General features: G+C 39.2%; 1 protein-coding gene across 1 annotated transcript in view; it reads right to left on the minus strand.

The window, feature by feature from the left end:
* Window positions 1–22249, minus strand: part of ANKAR (ankyrin and armadillo repeat containing) — a 73381-nt gene that overhangs the window by 46156 nt on the left and 4976 nt on the right. Inside the window, exons 2-5 of the mRNA XM_074399363.1 lie at window positions 18876–19511; window positions 6211–6648; window positions 3832–3995; window positions 3078–3181 (exon numbers count right to left, since the gene is read on the minus strand). Of these exons, the coding sequence (XP_074255464.1) occupies window positions 3078–3181; window positions 3832–3995; window positions 6211–6648; window positions 18876–19476 (1307 nt within the window). The 5' untranslated portion in view covers window positions 19477–19511. The remainder of the gene's footprint in view (window positions 1–3077; window positions 3182–3831; window positions 3996–6210; window positions 6649–18875; window positions 19512–22249) is intronic.

Consider the following 22249-nt stretch of genomic DNA (forward strand, 5'->3'; position numbering starts at 1 on the left):
TCTTGACAGTGGTAACCCCTCCTATGGCTCTTTACTGATGCTCAGGGATGATCAGTTTTCCTAAGAGAGCTAAAAATTTGTTCCATTACACTAATATCTTGAGAAAGAAGTTAGTGATTATGCTAAGGAAACTGTGCACAGTAGCTAAGGAAGAATCACTGGGTTTCATGAGTCAGTTACAGGATAGTCACAGGGAAACACTTATAAATTAGTCAGAGGCTAATAGTCTTCCTTGATCTATACTTCGATTCCAATTTTCTGAATATAAGGGACCTCAGTGCATGGATGGAGGTATGTCTGAGATCCTGTTCACATTTATCTGAGGGTGTTATTCTTCCCATACATCATCCTCTTCCCCTAAAAGGAAACTAGACCACAAGAATATAAAGTAGAGGCTGTATGGACCCACAGCTTGCAGGTATAGTACCAGATCAGGTGGTGGGGCTTGTCACTTGTTCATAGGTCCCAGCTTGTAGAGGTACCATGGTCATCAGTGGGGACTTGCCTAGCTTATTAGACTCTAGCCTCCAAAATCAAGGAGCAGGTGTTCAGTATCTTACTTAGATTTGAAAGTTTTGAACAGTCTTTGACTCACAGTGGTGATAGGTTCTAGGACTTTAAGGAGCTGTTTGGATCACACCTGGATGCTTGATTGGTACTACATGACTAAACTGAATTTTTAGAAGAAAACAGCTCATGGGGCTTACTGGGCTTTATGTGCCCAGGCAGGAAAGGAGGAAATTGAAGATATTTCATGGTAGCTGAGAATGCTGATCTGCTGACATAGGAGATTAAAAAAAAAATTGTGTGTGGATTGGGTTGTAGAAGGAACTGAAAGTTCTCTAGTGATTGGTAGAGAAGCCAGAAAAATTCTGCTTATAACTCTACTTGTGGTTTTTACTTTTGCTCCATGCTGTCTGGGTCTGGGATACAGGCTTATTTTGGATTTCAAAACCAGCAAATTGGTATGTATCAGCCTACCATTCACCAATGCTGATGACCAAACGCTGTGCATTAGTTCAAACTAGAAAAACAATTCCACTATGATATGACTGATCTCTTACAGTGCAATGGTAGTGTTTTTATAGCAACCATACTCATTCACCCACAGCAGCCTCTCACCAAGTACGGCTTCTGTCCCAGCTGTTTCCCTGAATTCCCAGGATCACTAGTGCCCCAGAAGCCTGATAGAACTTGAAGAATAAAGGTTTATTGAAAAGTGACTCAAGGAAACTATTTAGTTTGGCAAGGATTGTATGTGGAGTATGTGAACAGGTGCTGGGAATCTGAGCAAGAAATTCTTCCTCCAGGGAGTACACATCACCTGTCCATTCCAGAGGCATAAGATCTGCTACTTGGTTCCCTTCAAAATCATGGAGGTCATTAGCCACATAGTCTTTGACTTCAGCTTGAATATAATATGTATATCCTGAGAGTATTTCAGTAGAAAGATTCCCCCTTTCCTCCTTTATCCCACTACTCTCTCTGCCTTACATCTCTTATTCTTCTCACTCACATGCATCCTGAAAGAAATTCAGTCTTGTCTTTACTTTTTTATGACTTATAACTCCACTGTACTTAACACTTCAACTTACTGAAAATAGCCTCCTTTAACCGAAACTCCACTAAAATTCTCTTAGCAAATCATAGCTACATTTAGAGGGCTCTCTCCAAGATTAAAGTGACTTGGCCCTTTTCTGTGTTGCATTTGATGCTTTTTACTATTTCTGTATTCTGAAATTTGGCTTTCATACTCACTCTCTTTTTATTATTATTTAAGAGATGGGGTCTTGCTATGGTGCCCAGGCTAGAGTGCAATAGCTATTCACAGCCATGATCACAGCACACTGCAGACTTGAACTCTTGGCCTCAAGTGATCCTCCCACCTCAGCCTTATGCTATCACAAGCTCTTGTTCCTCCTCTACCTGTATCAGTCCCTCTCAATCTCCTTTGCTCTCTCCCCTCTACTTCTCCCTACCCTCTTTACAAGTTACTATTCTCCAAAGTTTCAGACTTGGTCCTATCCTCTCAACTGCTTGCATGCCTTAAAAACAAACAAATGGGCCAGGTGCAATGAATGGCTCATGCCTGTAATCCCGGCACTTTGGGAGGCCAAGGCAGGCAGATCACCTGAGATGGAGTTCGAAACCGGCCTGACCAATATGGTGAAACCGTCTCTACTGAAAATACAAAATTAGCTGGGCATAGTGGTATGTGCCTGTAATCTCAGCTACTCGGAAGGCTGAGGCAGGAGAATTGCTTGAACGCAGGAAGTGGAGGTTGTGGTGAGCCGAGATCGTGCCACTGTACTCCAGCCTGAGTGAGACTCCATCTCAAAAAACAAACAAACAAAAACTGAACCAACAAGCAAAACTTCCTTATTGGTTTTTAAATCTTTGCCTCTAATTAAAGGCAAAGTAGATCTTCTGAGATCTACTTCCCATATTTCCAAATATCAGTGTCCAAGATTTAAAAATCTAAGAACACAACACATAAAAGACAAAAAATGCTAGAATTTGATCCCCATCTCTATCCCTATTTAACCACTATGTTAATTAGAAGAACTAATTATGGGCCAGGAGTGGTGGCTCATGCCTATAATCCCAGCACTTTGGGAGGCCGAGGCAGGTGGATCACGAGGTCAAGAGATTGAGACCATCCTGGCCAACATGGTGAAACCCCGTGTCTACTAAAAATACAAAAAATAGCTGGGCATGGTGGCACGTGCCTGTGGTCCCAGCTACTCGGGAGGCTGAGGCGGAAGAATGGCTTGAACCCAGGAGGTGGAGGTTGCAGTGAGCCGAGATTGTGCCATTGCACTCCAGCCTGGTGATAGAGCAAGACTAGAATTAATTACAAAATCTTAAGGATTGTTACACGGACTGTACCAAATACATCAAGTAGTAACTATAACATTTAATACTTTATTGAGTCAACCTGTCATTCATGGTGGTTATTATTCTGGAACCACCATTGTAAACATTTGAATTAACCTTTGCATTTTGTCATTTTCTTTGTTCTCTACAAACTTTCAACAAATTGTAGCTAGTGTCAGTAATTAGTGAAAACTCCTTACCTTTTTCCATAAAATTCCATGACTGGTATTGAGTAATATTCTTTGTATCCTGAATCTTCTATAAATGTATTAGCAGCACAATCTCGTATCTTTTCTAAATTTTTCTAAAATATGAGTTAGGTTACTAAAGACATATCTTTAAACACATCTAAACAATTATAAGAATTATTTGTATGAAATGGTATATATGTAAATGGCAAATTTTAAATTTACTATTCCAGAAGACTCTGATAGCAGCTGCATGTATCTAATCCTTACTTTGAGAATGAGAAAAAAATATAAAAGGGAAGTCATATAGTATATAGAAGGTGGAAAAGCAATAACAATTGAAATGTAGAGTGTTTACACTAAATTCCAGGTGAAGAATTACTGTTCTAAAACTTTAGAAGATCTCTGTTCTAATCCTGATTCTTTGAGAAAAAAATGGAAGAATGAGTGTCTAGAGATTTCTACCACACTCTTTAGTTACCTATTCTAGGGCAGATATGGTCCATTAGAAGTCTGTAAATTCTGTGAGGATGATAGATTTACCTAGCTTATTTATAATTTTATCTCAGATATCCAACACAGTACGTTACATATAACTGTATCTAATTCATTTATGTTAAAATAATATATGAAAAAGTTAGTGAGTTGTGAGAATAGTCATTTGGAGAGCTGTTTAGTGCCTGTACCAACAGAGGCTCTTTTTGGTTGGAGAATAGGATAAAAGAGTTGTGAAATGATAAACCATCTAAGGAACGATCATTTAAACCTGAAAATCTTCCAAAGCATTTTCAGTTGAAGGAGTGCTGATATCAAATTCAATTCCTCCATGAACATGAAAATATTGATTCTCTTTGTAGTGAAAATTCTGGCATTTAAAATTTCTTCCATAAATAAATGGAGGCAATTCTCGCTCTGTCTTGACCTTGTCATCTCCAGAAATGAAAACAAACTTTTATTTAAAAAGTGAACAGCACATAAACAATCATATTTTAAGAGATCTAATTTCTCATTCATGTAAACAAAGAAAATTCCAGATGAAATTAAAATCTTAGCAATTATAGTCCATCAAATTATTTATGCTGTTAATGTATATAAATATTTTAACATTAAAATATATTTTTGGCTATGCACAGTGGCTCATGCCTGTAACCCCAGCATTTTGAGAGGCCAAGGGGGGCAGATCACTTGACCCCAGGAGTTCAAGACCAGTCTGGGCAACACGGTGAAACCCTGTCTCTACTAAAAATACAAAAACTAGCTGGGTGTGGTGGTGTATGCCTGTAATCCCAGCTACTTGTGGGGCTGAGGTGAAAGGATTGCTTGAGCCTAGGAGGTCAAAGCTGCAGTGAGCTGAGATCATGCCACTGCACTCCAGCCAGGGTGACAGAGTGACACACTGTCTCATATATATAAATATATATGAGACATTTTGGACATTTTCTGCAGTTTTATTGTAAAGACATTTCAAAAGTATGCTCAAAACATTGTTCTAATTATTGATTTCTTGTAAGTGAACTCAAGATTAACATCTTACTCCAAGTATAAGAAAGGATTAGAAACTCTATGCCTAAGAGAATCTTTGGTTAAATAAACAAAAGCTTATCTTAGCTAGTTTAGGTAAAAGGAGACCTTATAAAGAAATAGATGGATATATCTCACATACAAAAATAATCAACCCATATTTCTGGAAAGTAATGAAACTACACAAATAACTTATTTTTAAAAATTATTTTCTCTGCTAGGCACAGTGGCTCACACCTGTACTCCCAGCACTTTGGGAGGCTGAGGTGGGCAGATCACCTGAGGTCAGGAGTTTGAGACCAGCCTGGCCAACATGGCAAAACCCTGTCTCTACTAAAAATTGAAAACTTAGCTGGGTATGGTGGCGGATGCCTGTAATCCCAGCTACTCAGTAGGCTGAGACAGAAGAATTGCTTGAACCCGGGAAGCAGAGGTTGCAGTGAGCTGAGATCATGCCATTGCACTCCAGCCTGTGTGACAGAGCAAGACTCCATCTCAAAAAAAAAAAAAAAAAAATCTCAAATTCCAGCAAAGATTAGGTTTTTCAATATGTTGACTGGTTAGCAGAATACGGTTTCATCAACATAAAGTACATAATGTATTTTAAGAAATAAAAAAGTAAAGTACAAAAAGTAATATACACTATACACCCTGATCTCAACACCTAGAATTAACTATTTAGCATTAGTCATATTTGCTTCCCATAGTTTAAGTAATAAGATATTGCAGATATAGGTAACTTTCTCTTTAAGCAAGTCCCTCCCACTTCTATGCATGCTCCCCACCACCCAAGAGCCATGCACTATCATGATTCCATTTCTAATAATTCACAGATAATTTATATCTTCAGCACCTAAATTCTCATGGTACCAACTTTTACTAAAGGATTTGCAAAATTTCTGCTGAAAATTTGCCATCTGAAGAAAAAGCTTATTATAATAAACTACATGCTTGGACAGCAATGAAAGTGTATAAATTGTATGCTAATCTGGATAGAACGAAGAGTTTATATTGAAGTCCCATCAAATTGCATTAATCATGGCCCTGCTTCAGCTCTCTATTCTATTACATTGCTCTACTTGTTTATTACAGTGCCAATACTGCCTTCATTTAATTACCGTAGTTTTAATATGTTTCATTTCAATTTAATTCCACATTCATTACTGTAGTTTTAATATAGAGCAGCAAAGGGTCATAATGGTCTTTCAGAAATTAACGATCCTTTGCTGCTCTATATTAATTTTAGAGTAAGTGTGTAAACTTCAGTGAAAAATATGATCAGGATTTTGAATAGAAGTACACTGAATTTATAGAGTAGTTTGAATGAGATATGATATACTCACAGTGTTGTTCCATCATGAACATGGCATATTTCCCTATTCATACAGAACTTATTTTAACTTACTTTGAAACTTTCAGTAGCCCTTATACAAGTATATACGAAGTACTATGTACAGATACTGAGTGTTTTAAATTACATTAGAGACATTAAATTTTGTTTTCTCTTTCTAACAGGTTATAGCTAGGTTACTGCCTATACACATATACCAGAAACAAAATTGTATTTAAACATATAGTTAACATATACCTATATTTTATACTTGATTTTTGGTGATACTCTTACCTGAAAAAGGCTGAAGCAGACTATTTAAATATGGAACTTTCATTTTCTTCTTTAAACTCAGTAGAAATGGAATCAGAAAACATATTAACTTTAGGTAGCCTATCCCTCTTCTGATATCTTTTTTCTTCTCAAAGTGTTTTTGAATAATCTTTTTTTGAAGATACAACCTTTGCTGTAGTCTCTGGTAGGTACAAATATCAAGATAATCTTGATTATATTTTATAGCATTAGTAAGCCAATAGTCTGATTCAAATATAAAGATATTTTCATACTGCTGAACTTGTGTGGTACTGAATGTTAACTTTAGCATAATATTTTCAGCATATTTCATAAATACAGCTGTTTCTTCAGGGCTACTGGGATCATATGTTGGATCTTCATTCATGTCTTCATCATAGATTCCATTAAAGTCTGGATCCTTTGTAATATCAGTCAAACCTTTACGATAAAAAAGAAAAATTTTAGATAGTGAAAATTTCATATTCGGCTTCTGGATAAATATGAAAGACTGAGCACAGGATTTTATCATGAAATCCTACTAACACGACAGTAAAGGAAAAATTAGATGCTGTAAACCAAATACAAAATTTTAAGCACCCCCCAAAACTGACTGAACAAACCCATTTGGCCAAGGGGACCCCAGAGAAACCTTAAAAATTGAGTTTTTGGCCATGATGGGATAGGAGGTCAGACATACCTCATTATAACCCTTTCCTTTTGTGGTTTAGACACAACCAACTGACCAGCATTAATGTTAAAATATAGATCATAAGACTGACAGAATGAACTCTTTGTGACAATAAGATACCAAATTATAAACAAAACCTAGGGCCATGCCAGGCAAGGGTGAAGTCACAAACCCCTCTACTTAAAGAGTAAACTAGGTTCTAACTGCCACAAGGTTTTTCTTTTTTCTCTAACAGTTGAGCACTGTCCTCAAGAAAAGCAATTTTAAAAGAATTATAGCTCATTCACCAACAGATGCTAAATAATTGACCTCCCTGCCCCACAAGCCAAAACTAGAGCTTTGATTATAGAAGAGACTGATTTTAATAACTTTCTCCTCATAAGACCACTGATCATAATGTGGCTCTGGCCTGTTTACAGAGGCTGTAAACAGTGGATGCCTTCAAGTCCCTGCTTCACCTTCTGACATATAATAAGGGCCTAATTGTAATGCATTTAAATGTTAAGTCTCCACCCCAAAGTAAACATGAATATGTAATATGCATGTCTGTTCAATATGCATGTTAGAACCCACTGCATGAATGTTCATAGCTCTTCCTATAACTTGTTGCATATGTATACTTGGCCAAACAGTTCAGCTTAAATTCCTGTCTTGCTCCTCCCTTCCTTGAAGTGCCTGTCAGAATGGCCAGTTTGAAGGCTGTAATCCTTTATAAGAAATATACAGATTCATTGCAATCTGTATCAAAACAGCAGTCAACATTCTTCACAGAAATAGAAAAAAAATCCTAAAATATATATGAAACCACGAAAGATCCAGAATAGCCAGTCATCCTGAGCAAAAAGAACAAAACTGGAGGAATAATATTACCTGACTTCAAATTACACTACAGAGCGATAATCACCAAAACTGCACGGTACTGGCATAAAAACAGACACATAGACTAAAGGAACAGAATAGAGAACTTAGAAACAAATCCATACTTATAAACTCATTTTCAACAAAAGTGCCAAGAACATTCGCTGAGGAAAGAACAGTTTCCTCAATAAATGGCACTGGGAAAACTGGATATACATATGGAAGAATGAAACTAGCCCTTATCTCTCACCATATATAAACATCAAATAAAAATTGATTAAGTACTTAAATCTAGGACCTCAAACTATGAAAATACTAAAAAAAAGTAGAGAAACTTTCCAGGATATCAGCCTGGACAAAGGTTTCTTGAGTAGTATCTCACAAGCACAGTTTGCAACCAAAGCATAAATGGACAAATGGGATCTCAGCAACTTAAACAGTTTCTATATAACAAAGGTAACAATCAACAAAGTGAAGAGACAACCCACAGAATGGGAGAAAGTATCTGAAAACTGTCTATCCAACAAGGGCTTAATAACCAGACTATATGAGGAGCTCAAACAATTCTATAAGAAAAAAAATCTAATCTGGTTAAAAAATGGACAAAAGACCTCAATAGACATTTCTCAAAAGGAGATATACAAATGCTAAACAGGCATATGAAAAAGTGTTCAACATATCCGATCATCAGAGAAATGCAAATCAAAACTATAATAAGATATCATCTCACCTCAGTTAAAATGGCTTTTATCCAAAAGACGGGCAAAAATGAATGCTGGTGAGGATGTGGAGAAAAGGGAACCCTAGTACACTGTTGGTAGGAATGTAAACTAGTGCAGTCACTATAGAGAACAATTTGGAGGTTTCTCAAAAAAACTAAAAATATAGCTACCATATGGTACAGCAATCCCACTGCTGGGTATAAATCCAAAAGAAAGGAAATCAGAATATCAAAGGGATAGCTGCATTCCCGTGTTTGTCGCAGCACTGTTCATAATAACCAAGATTTGGAAGCAACCTACATGTCCATCAACAGATGAATGGATAAAGAAAATATGGTACATATACACAGTGGAGTACTATTCAGCCATGAGATCCTGTCATTTGAAACAACTTGGATGAAACTGGAGGACATTATGTTAAGTGAAATAAGCCACACATAGAAAGACAAACTTTGCAAGTTCTCACTTATTTGTTGGAGCTAAAAATTAACACAATTGACCTCATAGAAATAGAGATGGTTACCAGAAGCTGGGAAAGGTGGCAGGGAATGGTGGGGTGGGGGGAGAGCGGGGATAATTAATGGTTACAAAAATATAGTTAGATAGAATGAATAAGATCTAGTATTTGACCACAACAAGGTGACTACAGTCAACAATAATTTATTGTACATTTTAAAAACTAAAAGAGTATAATTGGATTGTTTATAACACAAAGAAAGGATAAATGTTTGAGGTGATATATGCTCCATTTACCCTGATATGATTATTAGGCACTGTATGCCTGTGTAAAAATATGTCATAAAAATATATATACCTACTATGTACCCACAAAAATTAAAAATAATTCAAAAAATAGTCTCCTTTCCAAATTTGTAAATCTCATGATTCTTAAGTTAGCAATGCCAATAAAATTGTGTAAGATGAAAGCAGACAGATGACTAGGTTACTAAGGAGAATGAAGTCCCACCTTTGATCAAAGAAAACATGGAACAACAAGAAAATGTGATTTTTCTTTAAGTAGGGAATCAGCTTCTCACTTGAGCCAAAAGCATAGTTTGTGTTTTTTCAGGCTAGTATTATAAATTTCTTTCTTTCTTTCTTTCTTTTTTTTTTTTTAACCAATGAGAAGATAGACATATACAATGAACAAAGAACCTGCCAGCTAAGTAATCATCATTTAATAAATAGGAATTAAAACTTTGTGATTACGATTGTGATATGAGAAAAAAAGAATTAAAACTTTATCTTACCCTATTAAAAAATGACAAATTTCCCATGCTACATTTTCTTGCCATTTACAAAGAAATTGAGGACTTTCTTGTTGTCAAATGGTCTTTTTAAGATAGTTTTATCTACAATGTTGCCCTTAATATAGACTTGAGAAAACTGCTTGGAATCATAAGACATGCCTGTAGAACATGCAGTGTTTGTTTGTAAAATAAATGCTTTTAAGTATAAATAATAGGTCATTGTATCTTTTTCCTTTTTTCTTCTTCAAATCTTTTTTTAAAAAGCCCAGAATACTCCAGGTTTTTTTTTTTTTTTTTTTTTTAATGGCCACTACAATTCATTTCCTTTCTGCAAAATCAGTAGATAAATTATAAAGTAATGAAAGGGACTCTGGCAATTTAAAGAAGTCTAAAAAGCCAGAGGGATTGTTGATGGCACTAAAACTTCATTGCTTGGGGTAGCTGGGAGCCAACAAAAACCACAAGAAGCCTTAGAAATTGAAAGCATTATGTAGAGGCTGTGAAGGACCTGCCATAGTGTAAGAACTTTTTAAAAATAAAAGATGTAGTGCGATCCCTAGATCATCTTCCCCAGATAGCATAGCCCCTCTCCTCTTCCTCACTAAAAGGGTACAAAGCACAGCTGAGGGTTGGGAGGAGCAGCTGTGCTGAAAATTAGTTAAATGAGAGTCTGAGTGCTGAACTGAGAGATCCACAGCTCCTTTTCCTCCTTTGGCCCCAGACTCATGGCCCTCCCTCCAAGCAGGAGACTGGAGGAAAGAGACCTGTAGATATAACATCTAGGGGACAAGCTTCCCAGTGGAAAGTCAGGGCTTCCTCCTCATCAGTCTACACTGAGGTCTACCACTGTTCCTATCTCACTCCCAAATGAAAACAAGCAGCGAGGATCACCTGGTGGGTGAGGAGAGCCTCTCAGATGAAAAAGAGACACAGGAATTACTGAGCTGGGGGCAGGGAGGGGGCCTAAAGGAAAGCGAAGTAGGCTTAAAGCAATGAGTTCTAACAAAAGGAGGAAGATGAAGGTATCAAGAGAGACATCTCTAAGGAAAAAACGGAACTTGATATCCCACTTTTTATTGAGAAGAGTTCAGTATTTCCCTTCAAAAGACTGGAACTGAACTAGTAATAAGTACATGGAAAACTTAGCTACTTAAAAAAAAAATGATCATTTATATCATGAAAAATAAAGTTCCTTGAATCAAGTACCAGAAGTAAAGAATAACAGTAATAAAGTTATTAAAGAAAGGAAATGTCCCAGCTTGGACAACATAGTGACATAGCAAGACCTATCTCTACAAAAACAACAACAAAATAGCTGAGCATGGTGGCACATGCCTATAGTCCCAGTTACTCAGGAGGCTGGGGTGGGAAGATCGTTTGAGCCCAGGAGTCTGAGGCTGCAGCGAGCTGAGATCATGCCACTGCACTCAAGCCTGGGTGACAGAGTGAGAGCTTGTCCCTTTAAAAAAAAATTCAAAAAAGAAAGTGTACATTATATAAATTAGCTGGAAGGAATATGCACAAAGTCATAGGAAAGTAAATAATGAAAAGAATTTAATACAAAATTGGATCAAGCTAAATATGGAGGATGAGGGGAAATATAACTTCCCACAGCTTTAATCTCTGTGCTATTTTTCTTTTTTTTTTTTTTTTTAGACAGGGTCTCTGTCACCCAGGCTGGAGTGCAGTGGTATGATCTTGGCTCACTGCAGCAGCCTCAACCTCCTGGGCTCAAGTGATCTTCCCATCTCAGCCTCCTGAGTAGCTGGGACTACAGACATGCACCACCATGCCCGGCCAAATTTTGTATATTTTGTAGAGACAGGGTTTCACCACATTGGCCAGGTTGGTCTCGAACTCCTGAGCTCAAGGGAATCACCTACCTCGGCCTCCTAAAGTAGTTGGGATTACAGGCGTAAGCCACTGTGCCTGGCCAATTCCCTTATATTCTATTACCCATTTAATTTCTACATGTATTGAAAGTTTACTATGTGTCATGCTCTGTATAAGATGCTGAGAATTTAAAATCAAACCAAAAAAAGACAATTTTCTGTGCTCTCAAGAAAGAGCTTAATGTCTAATATGGAAGAAAGAAATGAAGCCAATAATTTCAATTCAAAATACAAAATATTTCTCTGTGCATAGATAAGAGTCCAAATAAAGGAGGTAGTATCTGAATCAAGTCTCAAAAAATGAGTAGCAATAACCCTAAGAAGAATGTGGATGAGTGGTGTGAGGTGAGCAGGAAGAAGGCATTCCCAACAGAGAACAAGGAATGAACAGGAAAAAAAATAATTTTTTTCTATATTTCAATTAAAAATTTCCTTCTCCTATTTTGCTATCATGTAATGTTTTCTTCTTTCCTTCCATCCCCCTAGCCTTCTGGAAAGAGTCCAAGAATTTGAGGATTAGATCAAGGGATCCACCCTAATTAAAATCCCTGCTGAGAAAACTGGATAACATGACCAGATTTTTTGGTGTCCTCTATTCTCTACAATTGCTACTGTTTTTAAAGAATGGTGTTGCTGGTGATTTCTACAATGCAAAGCTATGTGAGAGGTAAAGGTTCCCTTGGCCAAGACTGATTCCTAGCAGTCTGCCCTCCCAGAAAGAGTTGGCTTTCTGCAGTTTCTTGGAAATCCACTGTTTAAGAAATCATATGGTCAGGTGCAGGGTATGAACCCAGTTTCCCAGTCATGCCAAGAGAGGAGCTGCTGTTTTCCCAAACATGAATGGTGATGTAACAACTTACACTGCTGCTAGCTTGCCACCATGTAGCTGCAATTACAAAGCTTGGACACCAGCTCTCTGATCATGCCAGTGGAGAGGTGGTATACTCGCTCAATCTCTGACACTAAGCTTGGAAGAAAGGGCTGCAGTCAAATTTACATGAGTCACACTATGTACAAGACACCTTTTGTTCCTTACCTCACATCCTTTTAGACCACATTTTTAAACTGTAGTTTTTGCTCCATACAGACTTGACTTGACTGCACCTTGCCTCAAGTGCACCACAGGATACTTATTTTTGTCCTGAGCCTTACTCTGCCACTGCTGTTAGACTCCTGCTTACTGATGACAAAGTTAGTTACATCAAGCAATGTCATGGCCCAGGATCTGGTCTATTTCACCAGCTGTCTGTCATATCTGAGGGCCACCCTCTATGAGGATTCCCTTGCAGTGGTGCACCTGGTAAGGGGATCAGAGACACATAAGAACTTTCTAATCAAGTTGTAGGTGGAAAGGGAAAGCACCAAAAGAGTAATGCTGTCTTTTCTACACCTACATTTTCAGGAGTGATTCTCAAAACACTTAACCACCAGCATAGCATTGGCACTGACCAATCAGAACAGATGTTAGCCACTGTGCTGAAGCAGGATCTCGGAGACTTCCTGCTTGTCATATTTACCCTTTTCCGGATCATGGAGCTTTTCAGGGGATCCCTGGGGAGGGAGGCATTCAATGAGCTTGGCGCTGCAGTAATTCAATTTGTCAATTGAAGGGTTCAATATTTTAACAATGTGGTGTTATTGATGCATACCAGCCAAAATCAGTCCTTTCCTGGTAGGAAACTTATGTCTTGAGTTTTGTCATTCTACTTTTAAAATCTCTCTCAAAATCATCTACTTTGACTTATCTCTACTGCAACACTGTAATCCAGAACATCCTTTCCCACTGCAACAGCATTCTGGCTGCTCTCTGCCTCAAATCTTTTTAAAGTTGTTTATAAATAAGGCTGGGAACCTCGCCAAGTCCAGTCGTTCTACTATCACGTGCCTGGGGATAGTGCTGGGTGTGTTTACAATAAAGTGCTTTATACCACTCGCTGCTGGGCAATAAAAGATGAACATCAAAACCATGAATGGTGGAATGTGTCTTTATTCCCATCTACTCGCTGCTGGGCAATAAAAGATGAACATCAAAACCATGAATGGTGGAATGTGTCTTTATTCCCATCTACTCAGGAGGCTGATGCAGAATTACCTGAGGCCAGTTCAAGGCTGTAGTGTGCTATGTTTGTACCTGTGAATAACCACCACTCTGCAGCCTGGGAAACAGTGAGACTCCCATCTCTTAGAGAAAAACAAAAGACAAAAAACAAAAAACAAAAACAAGAAAAAAAGATGAGCGTCACACCTAGGAGAGATATTTTTATCTCCCTCCACTCCACATTGGCTGTCAGCTTCAAAAATTTCAGCAATGTGTAGTGCAAGGAATGGTAAACGACCACCAGCATACATACTAGACCTATTGAAATAGTTTATAGGGGGAAACTCATGGTGGCAGTAGCAGGAATAGGCACAGGTACCCCCATCATGCACCACACGTGGAGCATCACTGTGAAATCCTATAGGACCAACAGTTAGACTCTAAGAAAGGGACCTGGACCCTTGGGCCATGACATTGCTTGATGTAACTAACTTTGTCATCAAGTAAGCAGGAGCCCTCTTCCCTTAGTTACACTTTCTGCCATGACCAGGTTGCTACTGGTGCTCTCACTGGATGATCCAAAGGCTGACAGTGTTTTAAGATGCAGATGATTAATCAATGTGTATCTCTAACCTTTACCACTTTCTAGAATTTGACTTCTATACTGAAAGTTTCCATCTAGATATCTGAATCTAAAAAGAGCCCATTGTTTCTTTACCAGTTTGGCATATGCCCATTCAGGATGATGACTCATCAGTCCCACTTCCTCTCTAATGAGAGCCTTAGGTAAATTTGTAAAAAGGGACACAAAAGCAAACACAATTTTCATCAGAATTGTCAAGGCTCTAATACTGTTGGAAACCACCACCTGCTCTTGCTGATCCTTAACCTCCACAAACCTCAGATACTCACAAAGCTCTTGGCATCATCTTGATCATACATAAATTACCTTTAAATTTAAAAAATGACTTAACATTTTTAAAGATAGATCATATGATAGGTCATAAAACAAGTCTCAATAAATTTAAGAAAATCAAAATTGTATCAAGTATCCTCTCAGACCACAGTAGAAGAAACTGGAAATTAACTCCAAAAGGAACCCGCAAAACTATACAAATACATGGAAATTAAATAATCTGCTCCATAATGATCTTTGGGTCAACAATAAAACCAAGATGGAAATTTAAAAATCTTTGAACTGAAAGATAACAGTGATATCAAAACCCTTAGGATACAGCAAAAGTATAGCTAAGAGGAAAGTTGATAGCATTAAACGCCTATATTAAAAAGTCTGAAAGAACATAAATAGACAATCTAAGGTCATACTTCAAGGAACCAGAGAAACAAGAACAAACTAAACCCAAACCAAGCAGAAGAAAAGAAATAACAAAGATTAGAGTAGAACTAAATGAAATTGAAACAAGAAAACAACATGAAAGATAAATAAAACAAAAAGCTGGTTTTTTGAAGAGATAAAATTGATACACCATTAGCTAGATTAACCAAGAAAAGAAGATAAAATATCCAAGTAAGCACAACTAGAAATGAAACAGGAGTTATTACGACTTCCATTTACCACAAAAATACAAAAGATCATTCAAGGCTACTATACACACCTTTACATGCACAAACTAGAAAATCTAGAGGAGATGGATAAATTGTTGGAAATATACAACCTTCTTAGATTAAATCAGGAAGAAATAGAAGCTCTGAACAGACCAATAACAAGTAGAGAGATTGAAACAACAAAAAATTGCCAACAATGAAAAAGTCCAGGACCAGATGGATTCAGAGCTGCATTCTATCAGACATTCAAAGAAGAACTGGTACCAATCTTACTGAAACTATTCCAAAAGATAAAGAGAAAATCCTCCCTAAATCATCCTATGAAGCCAGTATCACCCTAATACCCAAACCAGGAAAAAAAATCACACACGAAAAAGAAAACTACAGACCAATATCCATGATGAACATGGTTGCAAAAAATCCTCAACAAAATACTAACAGAATCCGATAGCATATCAAAAATGGTAACACATCATGATCAAGTGGGTTTCATACCAGGGATGCAGGGATGGTTTAACATATGCAAGTCAATAAATGTGATACATCATATAGACCAGGTGTCCCCAGACTTTTTACACAGGGGGCTAGTTCACTGTCCCTCAGACCATTGGAGAGTCGCCACATACTGTGCTCCTCTCACTGACCACCAATGAAAGAGGTGCCCCTTCCTGAAGTGTGGCGGGGGGGTGGGGGTGGATAAATGGCCTCAGGGGGCCGCATGCGGCCTGCGGGCCATAGTTTGGGGATGCCTGATATAGACAGAATTTAAAACAAAAATCATCTCAATAGATGCAGAAAAAGCATTTGACAAAATCCAGCATTGCTTTATGATTAAAACCCTTAGCAAAATGGGCATAGAAGGGACAGGTAATAAAGCCCTCAGTGACAACATTATACTGAACAGGAAAAAGTTGAAAGCATTTCCCCTGAGAACTGGAGCAAGGCAAGCATGCCCACTCTCACCACTTCTATTCAACATAGTACTGGAAGTCTTAGCCAGAGCAATCAGACAAGAGAAATAAATTATGGGGATCCAGATTGGTAAAGAGGAAGTCAAACTGTGACTATTTGCCAATGATAATATCATTTGCCTAGAAAACTCTAAAAATTCATCCAAAAAACCTCCTAGATCCAACAAAGGAATTCAGTAAAGTTTCAGGATACGAAATCAATGAATACAAATCAGTAACACTGTTGTACACCACCAACAACCAAGCTAAGACTCAAATCAAGAACTCAATCCTTTTTACAGCAGCTGCAAAAATATAATACAATACAATACAATACTTAGGAATATACCTAGACAAGGAGGTAAACTATTTTTACTAGGAAAACTACAAACCACAGCTGATATAAATCATTAATGACACAAACAAATGGAAACACATCCCATGCTCATGGATGGGTAGAATCAATATTGTGAAAATGATCGTACTGCCAAAAGCAATCTACAGATTCAGTGCAATTCTGAGCAAAATACTATCATCATTCTTCGCAGAACTAGAAAAAACAATCCTAAAAGTCATATGAAACCAAAAAGAGCCCACATTGCTAAAGCAAGACTAAGCAAAAAGAACAAATCTGGAGGCATCACATTACCTGACTTCAATCTATACTACAAGGCTATAGTTATGAAAACAATGTGTTACTGGTATAAAAATAGGCAAATAGACCAATGGACCAGAATAGAGAATCTGAAAACAAAACCAATACTTATGGCCAATTGATCTTTGACTAAAGCAAACACAAACATAAAGTCCAAATGGCACCCTTATTCAACAAATGGTGCTGGATAATGGGCAAGCCACATGAAGCTGGATCCTCATCTCTCACCTTATATAAAAATCAACTCAAGATGGATTAGATACTTAAATCTAAGACCACCTGAAACCATAAAAATTCTAGAAAATAACTTGGACAAACCCTTCTAGACATTGGCTTAGGCAGTTCATGACCAAGAACCCAAAAGCAAATGCAACAAAAACAAACATAAATAGATGAGACCTCATTAAACTAAAAAGCTTCTAAACAGAAAAAAAAAAATTAGTAAACAGACAACCCACAGAGTGGGAGAAAATATTTGCACATTATGCTTTTGACAAAGGACTAATATTTAGAATCTACAAGGAACTCAAACAAATTACAAGAAAAAAACATGAATAGACAATTCTCAAAAGAAGATATACAATAGGCCAACAAACATATGCAAAATGCTCAACATCACTAATTATCAGAGAAATGTAAATCAAAACCACATTGAGATACCATCTTACTCCTGTAAGAATGATCATAATTTAAAAATTAAAAAATAATAAATGTTGGCATGGATGTGGTGAAAAGGGAATACTTACATTGCTGGTGGGATTGTAATGTAAACTAGTACAACCACTATGGAAAACAGTATGGAGATTCCTTAAAGAACTAAAGGTAGATTGATCCAGCAATACCAGTACCAGGTATCTACCCAGAGGTAAAGAAGTCACTATATGAAAAGGACACTTGCACATGCATGTTTATAGGAGCATAATTCACAATTGCAAAAATATGAAACCAGCCTAAATGCCCATCAACCAACAAGTAGACAAAGAAAATGTGGTGGCTGGGTGCAGTGGCTCATGTCTGTAATCCTAGCACTTTGGGAGGCGAAGATGGGAGGAGTGTTTGAGGCCAGGATTTTGAGACCAGCCTGTTCAACAAAGGGAGACCCTTATCTCTAGAAAGAAAAGAAAAAAGAAAAGAAAATGTGATACACACACACACACACACACACACACCCCAGGAAACGTTACTCAGCCATAAAAATGAATGAAATAATGGCATTCACAGCAACCTGGATGGAGCTGGAGACCATTATTCTAAGTGAAGTAACTGAGGAATGGCAAGCCAAATACTGTATGTTCTCCCTTATAAGTGGGAGCTAAGCTACGAGGATGCAAAGGCATAAGAATGATATAATTGCCGGGCGCGGTGGCTCAAGCCTGTAATCCCAGCACTTTGGGAGGCCGAGGCGGGTGGATCACGAGGTCGAGAGATCGAGACCATCCTGGTCAACATGGTGAAACCCCGTCTCTACCAAAAATACAAAAAATTAGCTGGGCATGGTGGTGCGTGCCTGTAATCCCAGCTACTCAGGAGGCTGAGGCAGGAGAATTGCCTGACCCCAGGAGGCGGAGGTTGCGGTGAGCCGAGATCGCGCCATTGCACTCCAGCCTGGGTAACAAGGGCGAAACTCCGTCTCAAAAAAAAAAAAAAAAAAAAAAAAAAAAGAATGATATAATCAACTTTGGGGACTCTGGTGGGAGGAGGGTGAGGAATAAAAGACTACACATGGGGTACAGTGTACACTGCTTGGGTGACAGGTGCATCAAAATCTCTGAAATCACCACTAAAGAACTTAGCCATATAACCAAAAATCATCTCTTTCCCCAAAACTATCAAAATAAAATTTAAAATATTTTTAAATGATTTTGAATAAAAATAATTAAGAAGCGGCCAGGCACAGTGGCTCACGCCTGTAATCCCAGCCCTTTCCGAGGCCTAGGTGGGTAAATGGCTCAAGCTCAGGAGTTCGAGACAATCTTGGTCAACATAGTAAGATCTCATCTCAAAAAAAAAACAAAAAAAAACTTAAGAAGTGTTAAATTCTCTTACCTGCTGAACTAAACTCTGCAAAAATGTCTTTATTTGTTTGAGGTTTTCCATCAGGATCAATGTCCAGGATGGTACGCCACAATTCAGAGAATCTAGCTCGTTTTTCTTTGGGCATGTATATTCCATGCCATAGTGCTTTCAGCATATAGTCAATGTTGATCAGAATTTGCCCAATTCTAGTATCATAATAAGCTGGAGGTAATTGACAAGAAGAACTCTGATCATAATTAGCTTCTAAACTGATGGAAGGGATTTGATTTAAGCAATAAATTCCAATTGCCAACTCTCTTATTATCTGATGGACTTCTCTATAGTCTAAGAGGGCAGTAGGGTCCACAGGAGTCAGTAGGATTGCAGTGGAGAAGCCTACGTTATTCATTTGACTCATAATTCCACATGGCATGTCTACTTGAGAGCGACCATCCTCTTTGGTAGACAACCAGCTAACCAGTGCAGTAGTTAGTAACTCTTGTATTTCACTCCGATCATATTTTTCAAAAAAAGCAGATGCATTTCTTTGTATTGCTAAATTTTCCAGGAAGGTTTCTTCATCTTGAACTTGATCAAGTCTAGGTATTCCTTTTTTGGGCAATCTTAACATTACCAATTAAATCTAGTGTATCCTTTTTGAAGTTTCTGCAATGAATAAAGAGGAAAAGACCATCAATAAAATCTGACATGGGAGTGAAGCTGGATTTCTCTAGAAATAAATCTGTACCTTTCACCTACATAAGGCTAATTTTTCATGGTCAACCATTACATTGTTCAAATTAAAAATAACTGCAGTATATGAAAGCTGAAATTTGAATTAAATAATAAGAATTATAAAACCTTTAACATTAACCATGTTCTGCTTTTCAAAGAAGTCAAAAGAAGATGTATGTCAGAAATGTTAAGTTTATGTGTAAGAAGCTACTGTTACATACCTATTTTGTTGTTGTTGGAGAGGCTTTCTTTTGTATATGTTTGTGTTCGTCTGTTTGGTTGCTATAAAGGAATACTTGAGACTGCAAAATTTATAAAGAAATTTGGCTCATGGTTCTGCAGGCTGTACACACGTGGCACCAGCAACTGCTCAGCTTCTGGTGAGATCAAGCTTACAATTATAGTGGAAGGCGAAGGGGAGCCAGCGTGTCACATGGTAACAGAGGGAGCAATCCAGAGAAAGAGGAAATGTCCACTCTTAACCAGATCTTTCATGAACTCAGAGGCAGAGGTCACTCTGCCAGGAAAGCATCAAGCCATTCATGAGGGATCTGCCCGCATGATCCAAACAGCTCCCACCAAGCCTTACCTCCAACATTGGTGAATATATTTTAACATGAGATTTGGAGTGGGTAAATTTCCAAGCCATATGGATATTTATTTTGTTTTGTTTTCTTTCTTTCTTTTTTTTTTTTTTTAAAGCAAGCCTATAATGACCTGCTTAAAAGAAAAGGGCCAGGCATGGTGGCTCATGCCTGTAATCCCAGAACTTTGGGAGGCTGAGGGGGGCAGATCACCTGAGGTCGGGAGTTTGATTCCAGCTTGACCAACATGGAGAAACCCTGTCTCTATTAAAAAAAAAAAAAAAAAAAAAAAAAAAAAAAAATAGCTGGGCATGGTGGTGGGTGCCTGTAATCCCAGCTACTCGGGAGGCTGAGGCGGGAGCATGGCCTGAACCCGGGAGGCAGAGGTTGTGGTGAGCCGAGATCGTGCCATTGCACTCCAGCCTGGGCAATAAGAGTGAAACTCGGGAAAGGAAAGGAAGAGAGGGAAGAAGGGAAGGAGGTGGGGAGGGGTGAGAGAGAGAAACAAAGAAAGGAGGGAGGGAGGGAGGGAGAGGAAGAAGGGAGGAAAAAAGGAAAAGAAAAGCATCTGCGCATTTGCTTAACCTTCAATTCCTGTGTCACTGAATGTGTCTCTATTCTGGAATAAATAATAACCATGACTACTATTTATTGAGCATCTACTATATTCCAGACTCTTTACTATATAAGTTTTATTTACTTCATCTTACTGGTCTCTGTTATATAGTGGTTCTCAAAATTTAGCTTGTATCAAAATCACCTGGGGCTTGTTCACATACAAATGGCTGAATCCCACCACTGAGTTTCCGATTCGATCAGCTGGAGTCGGCCGGAGAATATGCATTTTGGTAAAGTTACAGGAAATGCCGATATTGCTGGTTTGGGCGCAACGCTTGGACCTCAGGTGAGTGAGTCAGACCTTGCTATGCCCACTTTATGGAGGCAGAAACAGAGACCAGGCGGTTCCAGGGCCTGCCTGAGGTTTCACGCCTTTCAGAAACAGAACCCACGTCTGTCCACACTCAGTCCCCGGACCCACGTCCCCAAGCAGCCCGGGTCTGCCGTGGGCACGGGAAAGGGGACAGGACAAGGAAGCGAGAGGAACCTACTCTAGAGTGACTGTGCTCCCGTCCGGGAGAGGCACGCTGCTGCGTCCGCGCCGTTCCTGTGGGACCCAGAACAGTCGTCGCCGCCTTAGATGGCTTCTCGCAGGGCCTTGAATCCGCCCTCAAGGCCCCCGCATGGGCGAGCCGAGGCGCACCAGAAAAAACGGAGAGGAACTTTCCGGGCGGTACGCCCCGCCGTGGCGGCCCGGCCCTCCGGGCCTCACCAGCCAGCACAGCCGCCGCGCGGCGCGGGTCGAGGCGGTTGGTCCTCCGAGCTGGGCGTGGCGGGGCCTCTCCCGGGGCGGAGCCTCCGGGCGACTAGGCCTGGCGCGTCCCGCCGGGGCTGCAGCGCCCCCAGGCGGCTCAGACCCACCGCGTCCTCATCTTCCCAAGCCAGCTTAAAGCTCAACCCAGCCGCCTGCCCTGGGCACTGTGCCGCGCTCACTATCTGCCTCTAAAACACGGTAACAGAATGGCAGAGGGGAAAGCGCCGGGCGCCGAGGTGGCAGAGGAGAGAGCGCCGGGCTCTGAGGCAGTCCCGAGTTGGAATGCTACCTCCGTCATCATTCTTTCATTCAACAAGCATTTACGGAACACCTATTAAGAGCCAGGCACTGAGCTACAAGCTGGAAACCCTAGAAAACAAGGCAGACACAAAACTCCAAGGAGCTTACAGTTAAACAGATCATCTCAAAGCTGTATTTAACAGTGTGCCAAAAGGAGATGGAATGACAGCACTCGAATGAAAGCTAACCGAGCCCAGGGCTAGGAAAGACTGCCTGAGGAAGTGCCCCTAGTCCCCCATCCCCCGCCCCCCATCTCCCCACTCCCCATTCCTCACCCCGCTCACTCCCCCCTCCCACCCGCCACCGCGGCAAGCCTGGAAGATGAAAAAGAGCTATCCAAGCAAAGAACTGGAGAAGTAGCTTTTCAGGAACAGGCAACAGGAGGAGACAAAGAATCGAAGTGAGAAGAAAGG

The sequence above is a fragment of the Saimiri boliviensis genome, chromosome 5 (genome assembly GCF_048565385.1).
Source record: "Saimiri boliviensis isolate mSaiBol1 chromosome 5, mSaiBol1.pri, whole genome shotgun sequence".
Taxonomy (NCBI): domain Eukaryota; kingdom Metazoa; phylum Chordata; class Mammalia; order Primates; family Cebidae; genus Saimiri; species Saimiri boliviensis.